The sequence below is a fragment of the Pinus tabuliformis genome, chromosome 2_1 (genome assembly GCF_031772625.1).
Source record: "Pinus tabuliformis cultivar Carrire ecotype Pingquan chromosome 2_1, CPIR1, whole genome shotgun sequence".
Taxonomy (NCBI): Eukaryota; Viridiplantae; Streptophyta; class Pinopsida; order Pinales; family Pinaceae; genus Pinus; species Pinus tabuliformis.
This window is the reverse complement of record NC_142299.1, coordinates 303,247,627-303,261,642: the sequence shown is the minus strand read 5'-3', so window position 1 is coordinate 303,261,642 and position 14,016 is coordinate 303,247,627. Positions and strand designations below refer to the sequence as shown.

Here is a 14,016-nt window from a genome sequence, read left to right as displayed (position 1 = left end):
CATAATGACCGAACTTATTGCAACCAAAGCATTCGCCTTTCCTTCCACCCTTAGATCTGAACTTCCCAATGAAGTGATCTTTTAGATGGGCCATCAGAAACTTCCGCTACGCCATTCTGATAATATGCTCTACATCGACTTCACCCTTGGTGATTTTAGAAGAGAGATGTGGAACCCATTGATCCTTTTGTCCTATCCCAACTGTCTTTGGTGATTGCTCTTTCACTCTTGCTCGGGCATTGTCTTCACCTCAGCTTTGATACCATGTTAATTTTAGGTATGTTCTATGCTAGAGCAATTTATTTAAATTTTCGCAGTTAGCAAATCACATTAGCATTAAAGTAAACTGCAGATAGAACATAAATATAAATCGCAGAAGACAAGCCAAGACAAAAGGACACAAGATGTGGCGCCAGTCAGGGACAAATCCCAATGTGGGGAAACCCTTGATCAATTCTTCTTTTATGTTCTTCAAAGTTCAATAGAGAAAGTGAGAGAGAGTACATTTACAATAGAAGTCAATATTTTAACTTTTGATATTGCATGAGATCAGTTGAAGACATATTGCTTCAACTGATTCTCTAAGGTGACTCCTTCGCTTATCATAGTGCTGCCTTTCATCCATTTGCTGCACATAACCATGTGGCACCATGTTGTACCATTACAGTGCTGGACCTTGATGAATGAGTTGCTCTCACCTGCTTTCATCATCATGCTGCCCATTATTTATCATGCCCACTGTGCTGCACCTTCTATCGTTATGCAGCCCTATTCATCATCATTCATCATGCTGCAACATTATACTTCCGTTGCTTCATTATATAGCCATATGCATATCAGCCTTAGCTGCTTGCTATGGCTTGCAGCCTAGCAAAGCAGCTAGGCTATAGTTCCAGAATCTACACAGTCCTTTAGTCATGTTGTCACCTACAGCAATCTGAATTCATACATTGTCTAGTGTATCTCCTCAACGCTGTCTTGAGATAATGAGATCTGCTTCCTAGAATGGACTGCTCAGAAAACCTGAAAATGATATTGATTTGCTCTTCAAGGTCTTCTTCTTCCTTGCTGTGTTGGGAGCTATCCAATGACTGAGTTCTTTAGGCCTAGAACCAGCCCTATTCCAGATCTGCACCCTATACATGAGAAGGGTTTAGGACTCTTCTAGCCCTCCTAAACCCTCGATACAATGGTTAACCTTCTTCGCATGAGTCTGCCTTTTAACCGAACTCAAGACCAGGCATTTTTTGTGATAATGAGGATAGACAAAGTGATGCCCTAACATAATGTGGATCTGCTTCTTATGCACGTGAAATTTCAGAGAGACAATGTGAGATTTGTCCCTACTTGATTACAGATCCCTGAACCCATCTTCATACGAAAAATTCAGAGATAAAACCCAAGTTTTGTTCCTCCCTTTATGCGAGTTATATCCTTCCAGTATAGCGTATACCTGTACCCAAGATTCACGTGGATTCTGTTTCTTCTTTGACTGCGAGAACAACTGCGCTTCTAATGCCTGCGACTTCACTTCATGTTGCAGCCAACTGTGCTTCTAATGCCTGCGGCTTCACTTCATGTTGCGGCCAACTGTGCTTTTAATGCCTGCAGCTCTTACGTGCTTCACTATGTTATACCACTACGGCTACCATGACCTTGACTGCGTCTTTATGCACGAGTTTCCATGCAAGTTTTGTGCTTCATTTGCTACGTGAACATATCTCCTTGCTGCGTATTAGGTGTCTCCATTTGCCTAAGGATAAATGTCTTCATGACTTGCGTTGGATTCAAGCATCATCTGCAGCTAGGGCATCATACTAGACCAACGTACTCTCTAGTTTCTATCCTTCTCCAAAAGCCCAAGACGTGGAGAGGAGATCACATGAAGAGTGTGTCCCTAATGACTTCAAATCCTCTTCTATTTATGCTAAAAACGTAGAGGTTGAATAGACACGTCGGTTGGACTTCTGAGCCTACATAAGATGTTGGTCGACTTAACAATTTGTCCATAACATAAATAAATTCATAACTTCATAAATACTTATCGGAATCGGATGATCTTTAGATCAATCCTACACCTCTCAATGAGAGGGATCCAATAAAAATATCAGCTGCCATAAATAATATGACCCACATGGAGTTTGGCCCTAGTTGCCTATTTTAACACCATGGGAGTGTTCAGGAAGCATAGTTCCTCACATAACAGTTCGAAAATTCCCCCCAAAAACCAGGCTAGCAGAACCATGTGAGCGGTTTTGGAACCATGGAATCGAGAAATTCTTCTCTCCCAAGTCTCACCTACTTTTTAATCCTCGCCCACAGAAGTGGGTTTTCCTTAGGGTCGACCTCTCCAAGGACCTCGAGTAATCTATTTACATCTATCAAGGTAAGGGTCTAGAAGTCACCCCATGGCACAAGGTTGGCATCTTGTTCATGAACGTAGAAAGCACCATGGTACCCAATGTATATCAATTGAGTTGCTACGCAATCTTCAGCGATACAACAACAGCAAAGGGCCAAAAGCCGACGAATCTTTAGAAGGATGCAACAATAGAGGGACCAGACAAATGGGAAGAAGCCTCAATGTCCCTTAGGCTTGTCGTCTAAGGGGCAAAGAGGGTTGGGAGGAAGGGAAACATTGCACCCCTACGAGTCATCCACCTTTTTAAATGTGAACTACACTAATCATCCAATTGCTAATATTTGTACTACCCTTTTAGAACACCATTATTTATGTAGTAAAAGTGCTTAAGAATGACGATCCTCAAACTAGGTTCAACGCTTAAGACATGTACAAAGTTCCCATTAAGAATCGAGAAATTCATCTCTCACAAGCCTCACTTATTTTTTAATCGTCGCCCATAGAAGAGGGTTTTTCTTAGGGTTGATCCAAGATTGCACGAAACGGGAAAACGGGTATGAGTTTTCGAAACGAGCACGGGTACAAAACGTGACCGCCCCCCAAATTTTGGAAACGGGGAAACGCGAATATATATATATATATTAGGACATTTAAGAAATATGTGCAATCATAAAGCATATATGATACATTCTAATTTATTACATTATGATAAAATTGTCAATTGTCAATGCATAAACTATAAGTCTCTAAATTTACATCACAATTACTCATGAATGATCACATAATGAAAATAGAAATATCCAAAATCAACCACGAGAAATTTCCAATTTCTTGTCTCGTGCTTGATTGGTAGTCTCCTACATAATCGAACGACCTTAGTGCTCTTGATTAAATACAAGTTTCATACCCTAGTACCCTACATGCTCTTGATTATTGGGGGTCTCCCCTGCATAGAGGGCTTGGTTCTCTTCATTAAATACAAGTTCCATACCCTAGTACATGATAAAATCCAACGAAAACATTGCAATCCCCCCAATCCTGAAATCCTGAAAAACAGATAAGTCTGCTGGATTTTGAGTGAGATCTAAAATTCTACTTTCTCCATATGAAATCCAATGAAGGTGAAACCACTCTCAAACATCCTGAGTCATTTCATGGTAATGTTAAAAATTTAAGTAAAAGGATGAAAATGAAAAATAAAGGAGAATATCACTTTTACTTTAAGAAACATTACCATGAACTGCATATGCCTCAAACTTCTTGATGAACTACATATCAACACTAGGGCAAAAGTTCACTTTTATAACTTTAGATAGGTATCTAGAAGCAACTAGAAGGTATTAGAAAAATTTAATTAAAAATTAGAAAACAAATTAATAAATCAAGAAAAAAATATATATATATATAAAGTCAAGTTGCATATGGAAACGGCGTTGTACGGCCCAGAAACGCGTTTCCGACCATACTGGCCACGTTTCCACCTCGAGAAACGTGCCAATACAGCGAAAAACGCATTTCTGGGTCGTACCGTACATGTTTCCACATTTCGTTTCCGTTTCCGTACGGAAACTCCTCCCCTACCAGTGTTTCCTGCAACTTAGGGTTGATCTCTCTAAGGACCTCAAGAAATCTATTTACATCTATCAAGGTAAGGGTCTAGTAGTCACCCCATGGCACAAGGTTGGAATCTTGTTCATGAACGTAGAAAGCATCATGGTACCCAAGCAATGTCAACTGAGTTGCTATGCAATCTTCAGTAATACATCAACAACAAAGGACCAAAAGCCAAAGAATCTTTAGAAGAATGCAACAATAGAGGTACCAAACAGAAGGGAAGAAACTTTAGTGTCCCTTGGGCCTGTCATCTAAGAATGGGTCGAAGGGGGTTGGGAGGAAGTGGAACATTGCACCACTATGGGTCATCCACCTCTGTAAATGTGAACTACACTAATCATCCGATTGCTAATGTATGTACTATGGTTCCCTTTTAGAACACTATTATTTATGTAGTAAAAGTGCTTGAGAATGACAATCCTCAAACTACGTTCAACACTTGAGACATATATGAAGTTTAAAACTCTGCTTCATAGATCCTTAAAAAGTTGACTAACAAATTTTCTTGTATAGAGTCGGGTCTCCAATCCTCTCAAAAAAGCAGATGCATAGTATCACTCTTCGCAAACCAATTCACCTCGAATAGTTGACCTACTTATGGTTCGCCCTTTGTGGGCAAATGCCAAATACCCCACCTAAGTGGAGCAGACGGTCATTCTTCCAGCGTCGCCGATATGAAGCATCATATTACATACACTAATAAATTACAAGAAAAAACACACTCAAAGAACATGCAACAGATCATCATGTTTGTCAGTGTTTCAAAACCTATAAAGGAAAAATTCCCAAGGCACAATAAAAATAGGTATTAAAAAGGTTGGTGAAGATTTAAATCTTATGATATTGACATACATGCCTTACCAGAACCGAATTTGCAAAATGCAAATCCAAACTATACCACAAAAGGCCTACTTAAGTAACATTATTAATTCCAATTGTTTAAAGAAAATGAAATTTGTGTATATCACAACTGCGAAAAGTAGAATTCTTACCAGCATTCATTCATCCCTTAAAATGTCTCTGGTGGCCTGGAAGATACCTGTGTACTTGGATACTCCATAAAACCCCTATTGATATTGTTGTTGATGATTATGTCCCTTCTACAGAAGCCTTAAATGGCATGCCCTTTTAGGGTATTTTGTGGACAGGATTTTGCAAGAGTCTATTCTGATTCATAGTTGTTTTAGTTGCACTAAGGAAGAGAACATAAATATCTTGTATATACCCTTCCGTTTTTACTTTTTTCTTGCTGCTGATGTAAATATATTTTGTATATATAAGTACTATTTGGCATTTACCAAAAAACATAATCTATAATTAAGGCCTGGGTCAAGGAAGCTCGGAAACCCTATGACTGTATTTGTTCAACCACCATTAGCTTGACTAAAGTTTTTTGATTTTTCTAATTTTTGTTTGAGGAAGATAGCCATGTTGCTGATGTAGTTACTCACGACCCTTATGTATGTTGCAAAACCCTGCTTATCTTATCATAACAATACAAAGGCTTCCTACAAATGAAGCCACACCGCTTTCTGATCCAATGCAAGATGAGTTTCTAGGCCTTACTTTGCAATTTCAGGAGTTCCTAGAACATATTTCAATCCCATCGAGAAATTCATATCTCACAAGCCTTGCCTATTTTTTTATCCTCGCCCACACAAGTGGGTCTTTTTTAGGGGCGTTCTCTCCAAGCACCTTGAGAAATCTATTTACATCTGTCAAGGTAAGGGTCTAGTAGCCACCCCATGGCACAAGGTTGGCATCTTGTTCATGAACGTAGAAAGCACCATGCTACCCAAGGAATGTCAACTGAGTTGCTGTTCAATCTTCAGTAATACATCAACAACAAAGGGCCAAAAGCCAAAGAATCTTTAGAGAGATGCAACAATAGAGGGACCAAACATAAGGGAAGGGAAGAAGCCTCAGTGTCTCTTAATGGGGGGGAGAGGGATGGGAATGAGGGAGAACATTGCACCCATACGGGTCATCCACCTCTGTAAATGTGAACTACACTAATCATCCAATTGCTAATATCTGTACCATGTTTCCCTTTTAGAACACTACTATCTATGTAGTAAAAGTGCTTATGAATGACAATCCTCAACCTAGGTTCAACACTTAAGACATATAAAAGTTCAAAATTTGCTTCATATATCGTTAAAAAGCTGACTAACAAATTTTCTCGTATAAAGTCATAGTCATAGTTACAAGATTAAAGTAAACACGTTATGTATAAGGTTAATAGAGACCCAGAGAATGTCGAATAAGTTGTTGTTCAATGACAAGGGCAATGGATATTGGGCCTCCAGTCCTCTAAAAAAAGCACGTGCATAGTATCACCTTTTGGAAACTAGTTCGCCTCTGATAGCTGTACTACTTGTGGTTCGCCCTTTCTGATCAGATCCCCCACCCTAAGTGGAGCGGAGGGTCGTTCTTCCAGTGTGGCCAATATGAAGGATAATTACATCCACTAACAAATTACAAGAAAAAATACATTCAAAGAAAATGCAGCAGATTATCAAGTTTGTTAGTGTTTCAAAACCTATAAAGGAAAAGCTCCCAAGGCAGAATAAAAATAGAAATCAAAAAGGTTGGCGAGGATTTAAATTTTACGAGATTGACATACATGTCCTAACAGAACCCAATTTGCAAAATGCAAATCCAAACTATGCCACGAAAGGCCTACTTAATTAACATTATGAATTCCAGTTGTTTAAAGAAAAAAGAAATTGCATGTCACAACTGCGAAAAGTAGAATTCTTACCAGCATTCCCTCCTCCCTTAAAATGTCTCTGGTGGCCTGGAAGACACCTGTGTACTTGGATACTCCGTACACGCCTCCAGGGGACAAAAGCCGAACCGTCGGTTCGAGTTGAACCTGTAAATGCATCCAAACCCCAACCTCTTCAACTTTGCCATAAGATGAAAAAACATATCAACGTTCTACGCATTTAAACTCACTCCTAGCACTTCCATTAGAATAGTTGTCTTCAGCGCTCGAAATTGAAATTATCAAACACTCATGCGATAATACGAGGCTTCAAACACCGTAAGATAACGAGACTCGGGCCTCTATTCATAACCTCTTATTATATATCCAAACTAGTTATTTTCTTCGCAAAGATGAACAAAAATAAGCAAAAATTTATGGTTCAAATTCGTCACCGACCTGAATCTATCAGTTTTAGCACTGATAGGTCAAAAACGTTTTAGTACAGAACTCAAAATTGAAACAATCAAAACCTCAGATGTTAATCGAAGCTTGAAACTAATGACACACGTCTCTGTATTGAAGGCCAATTAATATACTTTCGAACCGCTTACAGCGAAGACATTCAAACAATAAACTGCAAATAAATGGAGAAACCCGAGATTAGGGTTTGAATTTTATCACAGACCTGAAATCTGATCTTAATAACATCGAGGGGCGATGTGACCGTGCGCGAAATACCGCCGGCTATGGCTCCGGACAGGGCGTCCACCAGCGCTCTCCTCCATTGCCCGTGTTCCTCCATGAATTATTCAAACAATTTAACTAATCCGATTCTTGAAGGTAATTTATCACTATACTCTGAGCTGCCACAAGCACAACCGCACCACAGAGGAAGAATATGAACGATTCGTAAGTAGGGCAAGGAAAATTAAATCGTTATAACAAATACAGCGCGTTCCTCGGCGGTTGTGCTCAGAAGTCTCAGGAAAAGTACACCCTCGAATTTGCTTGTGCGATCGCCCCACCACCGAAAGGCGGTAGGCAAGGAATGAATGAGCGCCGGTGCTTTGACATGGTGGCGTCCAGACTGGGCCTCCATCTGACGTGTACGGTAGTGAACGCTTGGCAAGTCGACATCGACTTCCGATTCCGCGTTTTATGGAAATTCGAGATTCATGCAAATCCTGCGAGAGAATTGCTTCGCTCTTGGTGTGCCGTGGACTTTCTGTCCGAGGTATAACACGTTGACGTTTGTGATGACGTGTCAATTCACTTATCTTATCTTATATGTGATGAGGATTGTGTCAATTTCGTGTATTTTGCATGCTATTCAGGCCACCATTTTCTTTAGTATCTGGCAGTTTCAACATATATTTTTGTTTTGACATTTTTTTAATTTTATTTTTAGCATAAATAAGTTAGAGAAATGGATAATTTTTCTACTTGTTTTATCATAGATAAATTAGAAAATTGGGTAAATAAAAAAGAAAATTAATAACTATAGTAGAGAATAATTGTTTTTGTTTGATTAAGAAAATTGGGTAAATAAAAAAGAAAATTAATAACTATAGTAGAGAATAATTGTTTTTTGATTAAGTGTTTATATTTTTGAATTTAAGGAAATCGGTTAAAGTTTCAAAATTCAAAGGTATTTAGAAAGTGTGAAAGTTTGTCCTTCTTAAGGATCACTAACTAGTAGTTTTACATGGCATGATTTTTTTGAGTAAGAGTGATGAGTCAACATATATTCTCTCATAATTGTCTCTATTCGCGTATGAATTTGATAATATAACAGAGAATATTATAAAAATATTTGATATTGATAACAAAATGTGTAAGATCTCCTGGAATTCTTTTATATATTAAAAAAATTAGAAGTAAATTTTTAGTTAAAAGAGTTAACCAATCAACATTGGATTTTAGATATTAAGATATAATTTAAATATATAATCATAATTTAATAAGAAAGGTTCTGTAAAGTATATTCTTTTAATTGCAAAATAGATGTAAGATTGTTTGATATTGATATCAATAAATATTTATTTATTTATGGGGAATATTCATAATTTTAATATTTTATGCGAAAGTAAATATTTATAATCTTAATATTTTATGTAAAAGTGAAAGTGAAAGTGAAATATTTTATTTTAATCTCTAATTGCATTCGGTTAGAGATGGTTGTCATCACTGCTGGTTTGACAACTGATTTATATAGATTTTCCCACCTGTGAAAGAAATTAGCATAGATTCATCTTAAGTACTATCTAACATAAGTGGAGAGAGATCAAATTTCTTCTAGTGCAAATTTTTTTTAAGTGCAAAATACAATGTGTAATTTTTTATTGTTTAAATTGTATTTTTAAATGCTATATAAAGTATATATAGGACCAAATAAATGTTTTAACTAAAAAAAACTTATTTTTTCATGATATATACATATTTTTTTAAATGATATATAATATATACATAGTTGACATTAAAATATTTTACATAACATGTACATTGAGCATTTTATAGAACAAATTAAAATGGTCTTTTTATTATTAATACATTTTTATGTATATGTCAATATTAGTTCGTATTAAAATATTTTATTGATAACCCACATTGAATATTTTTTTATATATAACATTAAATTATTTTATTTTAACAAATTCTTTTCTATAAATAAATATATATGAAGTTGATATATACATAAATTAGTTAACATAAATCTTCAAATAGTTTATTTAAATCTCATGTCGAAATTATTTTGAAAAGTATAACGTTTAAACCTCTTACTCACATTTTTTTATTGCTAATTACTTTACAACATATTCAAATTTTTTTTTTTGTTTTTATTATAGTCAACATCATTTTTCTATTTAGAGCATAATTTATTTTGACAAACTTACACATCCCCTCATACTGGATATGTACAAAAATAAATGAAACAAAATTGTTTATGTAACAAATGAAACTAAATTCAGTAAGTACAAAACATAATAACAATTTATTTTAAAATAAAGATCACCACAATTAGAATAAAACAAATGGAACAAAATTCAGTAAGTACCAAATCATAATAGCAATTTATTTAACAGTAAAGATCACCACACTTCACAAGATACAAAAATAAATGAAACAAAATTGTCTATGTAACAAATGAAACAAAATTAAGTAAGTACAAAAACATAATAACAATTTATTTAAAACTAAAGATCACCATAATTAGAATAAAACAAATGGAACAAAATTGAGTAAGTACAAAATCATAATAACAATTTATTTAACACTAAAGATCGCCACACTTCACAAGATACTCGTAAGATGAAATGACTAGCAATTGCACCAAATGTTGCAAAGGAAACGCCTTAAGGCAATGGCATATAGCACTAATTAATGTTTCTTTGACAATTGTTGAAAGGCTGAAAAATATCAACAGAAGGCAAGGACCATGCTATAATGAAATATTACTGCAATATTGCTTCCTTGAGCCTTACAAATCATGAGGCCTATGTTGAAGTTAAAGACCTTGTCTGATTATGTGAAAATGAATGCCTCATAAATAAAGAAATGGATCATGATTTGTAACCTTCGAAACCATAGGTCGTTTTGGTACAATTCCTCCATATTTCTTCTTGATCACTTTCTGTTGCTATAAATAACCTTAATCAATACAAAGCAAAAAAAAAATATAGTTTTAAACATGTGTCTAGAAAGGGCTATATCAATTTTGTAAATAAATTTTGAATTTCTATGTGAATTAAGATCTACCCTTGAATAAAAATGCACATATCTCCAATTTGGAAATTGAACCCAAGAATAACATCAACTACACCTCTTCTTGAGAAAATTTCCCGTGTTTCCCTTTTGAATGTTGACTCAACTATGTATTATTTCCTTAATGATGCTTGGTGTTTTCCATTTTCTTATTTTAATCCAACAAACTCCGCTTATGTAAATCTAACCCATGTCATTCAATTGAAAATTATGTAGATATCATTCAACAACATTTAAACCATTCTTTCCAGTGATACACGTCATTAAGCAGAAATTATATATCGATAATCAGGTTAAAAGGCAATTTTTTTTTCCATTAGTTTATCATTTTGAGGGTGTTAGGAAAATTCTCTTTCAGAGCCTAAATAGCTTTCGTTTTTAAAGCATTTTCAAAATTCATGCTTGTATTATTTTCTGTAATGTAGAAAAAACATATTAAAGCACATAATATGATGTAGATGTTCACTATAATGTACCCATTTCATCATATATCAAAGTCTTTCATATGTGTGTGTCCATGATGCTTCGATCTTTGTTATAATCGGTATCCAAGGTATTAACTTGTTAAAAGGTGCTAGCTAGGTGATATTGGGTTGCCTCAACCCAGAGACAACAAAAGCCTGCATAGGTATCTTGCATCCAATATATGGTACAAATATTCTAACCATTAAACAACTACAATTGTGTAGGGTTATTAACCTAAAAAGAAGTCACAAATTCTTAATTGTGTGGCAGTCATAATTTCCAAACAAGGGGACACGTATGGACAAGGTGAAATGGTTCTCTGCTTTCTGATTAGCAACGAAAAGTAACAAAAATCTCCACGAGATGTAAAGCTTTGTAAGAACCACCAAACATAGAGATTTGTTATAGAAAATTTACCTTTCATATAAGTTCATCTAAAGCTAGATATGCATCAATTGGATTGATGTTATTAACAAACATTGCACAAATCATTATGTATAAGGACGCCTTGAGTTTTAGCATTGCTAATAGCTGTCATGGAATTAGTTCAATAGTATGCTGATATGCATCACCTAAGAATCTTGCTAATATTTAATAGAAATGTGTTTGCATGTTGACATGCATCACCTAAGAATCTTGCTAATATTTAATAGAAATGTGTTTGCTATTTAATTTGTCAGCATTAACATTTGTAGAATTAAATTAAGTGCAAACATGATAATCGATGTCAAACATCCTCCTATCTATTTGAATACCACAAAAGTAATGGAATATCACTAGCTACACAAATACAGTCTTATTTTGGGCATGTTTTCTATAACCAATTTATAGTCCACAAGAAATAAAAATGTCACATTATTAGGTCATACGTAGAGTAACTAATAGACATTTTTGCTTCTATTTGTATATGCACAATGTGGGGCTTCTAATGGATGTTGAGTCTGCATATCAAATCTCATGGCGAGGGAGAGGTTTCTCGTTCGCTTTTCCTCACTACAGGGTCGACATCTGATGGCAAGATGACAACGTTAAATTTAAGAAGCCATGCCTTGAAGAAGACCAATAAACCTGTGAATTCAGTAAATTAAATGGCCTCTATTGTCAATTGCAGTCCATTGAAGTCTAAAGATGAGCAACAATTTTTTTTTCAAGAAACAGGGGAATTTAGGGCATTTTAAAAAAAGCAAAAGGCACCTTCTAGCCTTCTTGCATTAACATTAGTCTAAAAATTATAGTGACATTCATTGACTTTAAGGCATAATATCACCCAAGTAATCTCTAAAATTAATAATAAATATTCAAAGGCAAAAAATTAATTAATTAACCTATATAAATTACCAATTCCACTAAATATTTAAAAGCAAAAATTAATTAATTAACCTGTACCTTCAAAAATTTATGTCGGAGTTTGAATCGGAATAAAACTCTGTAACCAAACCTCCCACTGTTTGTACTACGTGCATATCGGGACACGGTGTCCATAGCAAAAAAAATTGTGCATACAATATCCCACTCCCCTCGAATGGCACACATGTGGTCTTTAGAGTTTGAATGTACCGACTGTTAACTAATAGAGGCAAAAAAGCTTTTTCCAAAAAGATTCTCTCTTCATTGAATCTCTATACAAATTCCTAGTTGGAACTTTGGATTCTGCAACTCTTTTCCTTTTTCTATCCCCATTGTTTGTATGAGAACATTAATCAAATTCTTTGGGTTTCCTGCTTTGAGTTTTAGCAAAGCTTGAAACAGATTTCATGGAATCTTTTGAAGAGGATATGGCGCGAAGAAAGCTTATCCCTGAGAAGAACCAGTGATTGGATCTGAAAGTATTTATGTGCGATTAAGCTCATGTCCACTTGAAAACACGCCTCAGTTTTTAACTCTCAGCCAAATTCCCATAAATTTTAGTGTTGGATTCGAAATGAATGGTGAGTGCATTGCTCCTTCTCAAACTACTTCCATTCTGCACAGGGACATGGTTGATAAGCCACTCGCAGAAGTTACTTATGTTTGTACAAACATTGTTCGCATAACAGGAGCTGTGATTTTTGAGGTTTATGATAAAGATGTTGCAAATGAAACGTAGGAGAAAGAGCAAGGATGAAGACAAATGTGATATATTATAATATAATTTGAGTGACAAAAATCTTAATTTCAAATAGATTTGTATAATTAATTCCGAATTTTCCAAGCAGAAAGAAACAAGCACAAACACAATATCTTTCGATGTTAAAATACCAAAAAAAAAACATTAATTGAATGTATTTCTCTAAACATGGAACTATTTGAATCAAAAACAATTTCATTTTCGGCTAAAATAGGTATTCAACTTTTCCATATTAAATTTTGGATCTAGATAAATTTCACAAAACAAATAATTATAAGTAACATAATTATGCATAATTTTGAACTCATTGTTTTGATGTTTCTGGCTCAAACACTGAGAACAAATAATGGAATAACCCAATGGACCTCAACTTAACCTCTTGGCTCGATGGCCAGGATAGGTAATGCCCTCATTATTTTTGACTAATTAGTGAGGTTCGCCGACGTATCTAGTTTGTTCCTATATGTGTGGTAAAGGGATTTTCTTCGAGCTAATTTTAGGGGGTGAGAGCTTTTTATTGGCCTAAGTGATTTCTTGGATCTCAGTTCCCTTATTGAAGAGACTTTGCCAACACTAAAGTGAGGGCTATAGGTTTCGAATGGAGGATATTAGGGCTATGTGGTTTGTGAATACACATTAGAAATATATGATCAAAATGTTTCTTACTTTAACGCAAGCTTCTTTTGAATGAAGACAATTTGTTAAGGAAAAAATAAGAGATAGAATGTTGTTAGGTAAGAGTAATTTGCCCTGCTACGCTCCCACACTTTAGCATCTTTTTTCAATTTAGATGAAAATGGATCACTACCTGAAATTAAATATAAAAAAAATATTATATTGTTGGTTATATTTATTTTATCAAATAATTTTTGGTTTTTTATTTAATTTTATATATTTTAGTTAGATGATATATAAAAAATAACAAAATATTTGATTAATATATTAAAAAAAATATTTAAATTTCAGAAAATAAAAATAAAAAAATGTACTTTT

At 34.9% G+C, this 14,016-nt stretch overlaps 1 protein-coding gene across 1 annotated transcript in view; it reads right to left on the bottom strand.

The window, feature by feature from the left end:
* Nucleotides 1-7,734, bottom strand: part of LOC149200015 (mitochondrial thiamine diphosphate carrier 2-like) — a 95,289-nt gene extending 87,555 nt beyond the window's left edge. Inside the window, exons 1-2 of the mRNA XM_089402572.1 lie at nucleotides 7,375-7,734; nucleotides 6,741-6,854 (exon numbers count right to left, since the gene is read on the bottom strand). Of these exons, the coding sequence (XP_089258698.1) occupies nucleotides 6,741-6,854; nucleotides 7,375-7,491 (231 nt within the window). The 5' untranslated portion in view covers nucleotides 7,492-7,734. The remainder of the gene's footprint in view (nucleotides 1-6,740; nucleotides 6,855-7,374) is intronic.
* Nucleotides 7,735-14,016: the final 6,282 nt, after the last annotated feature.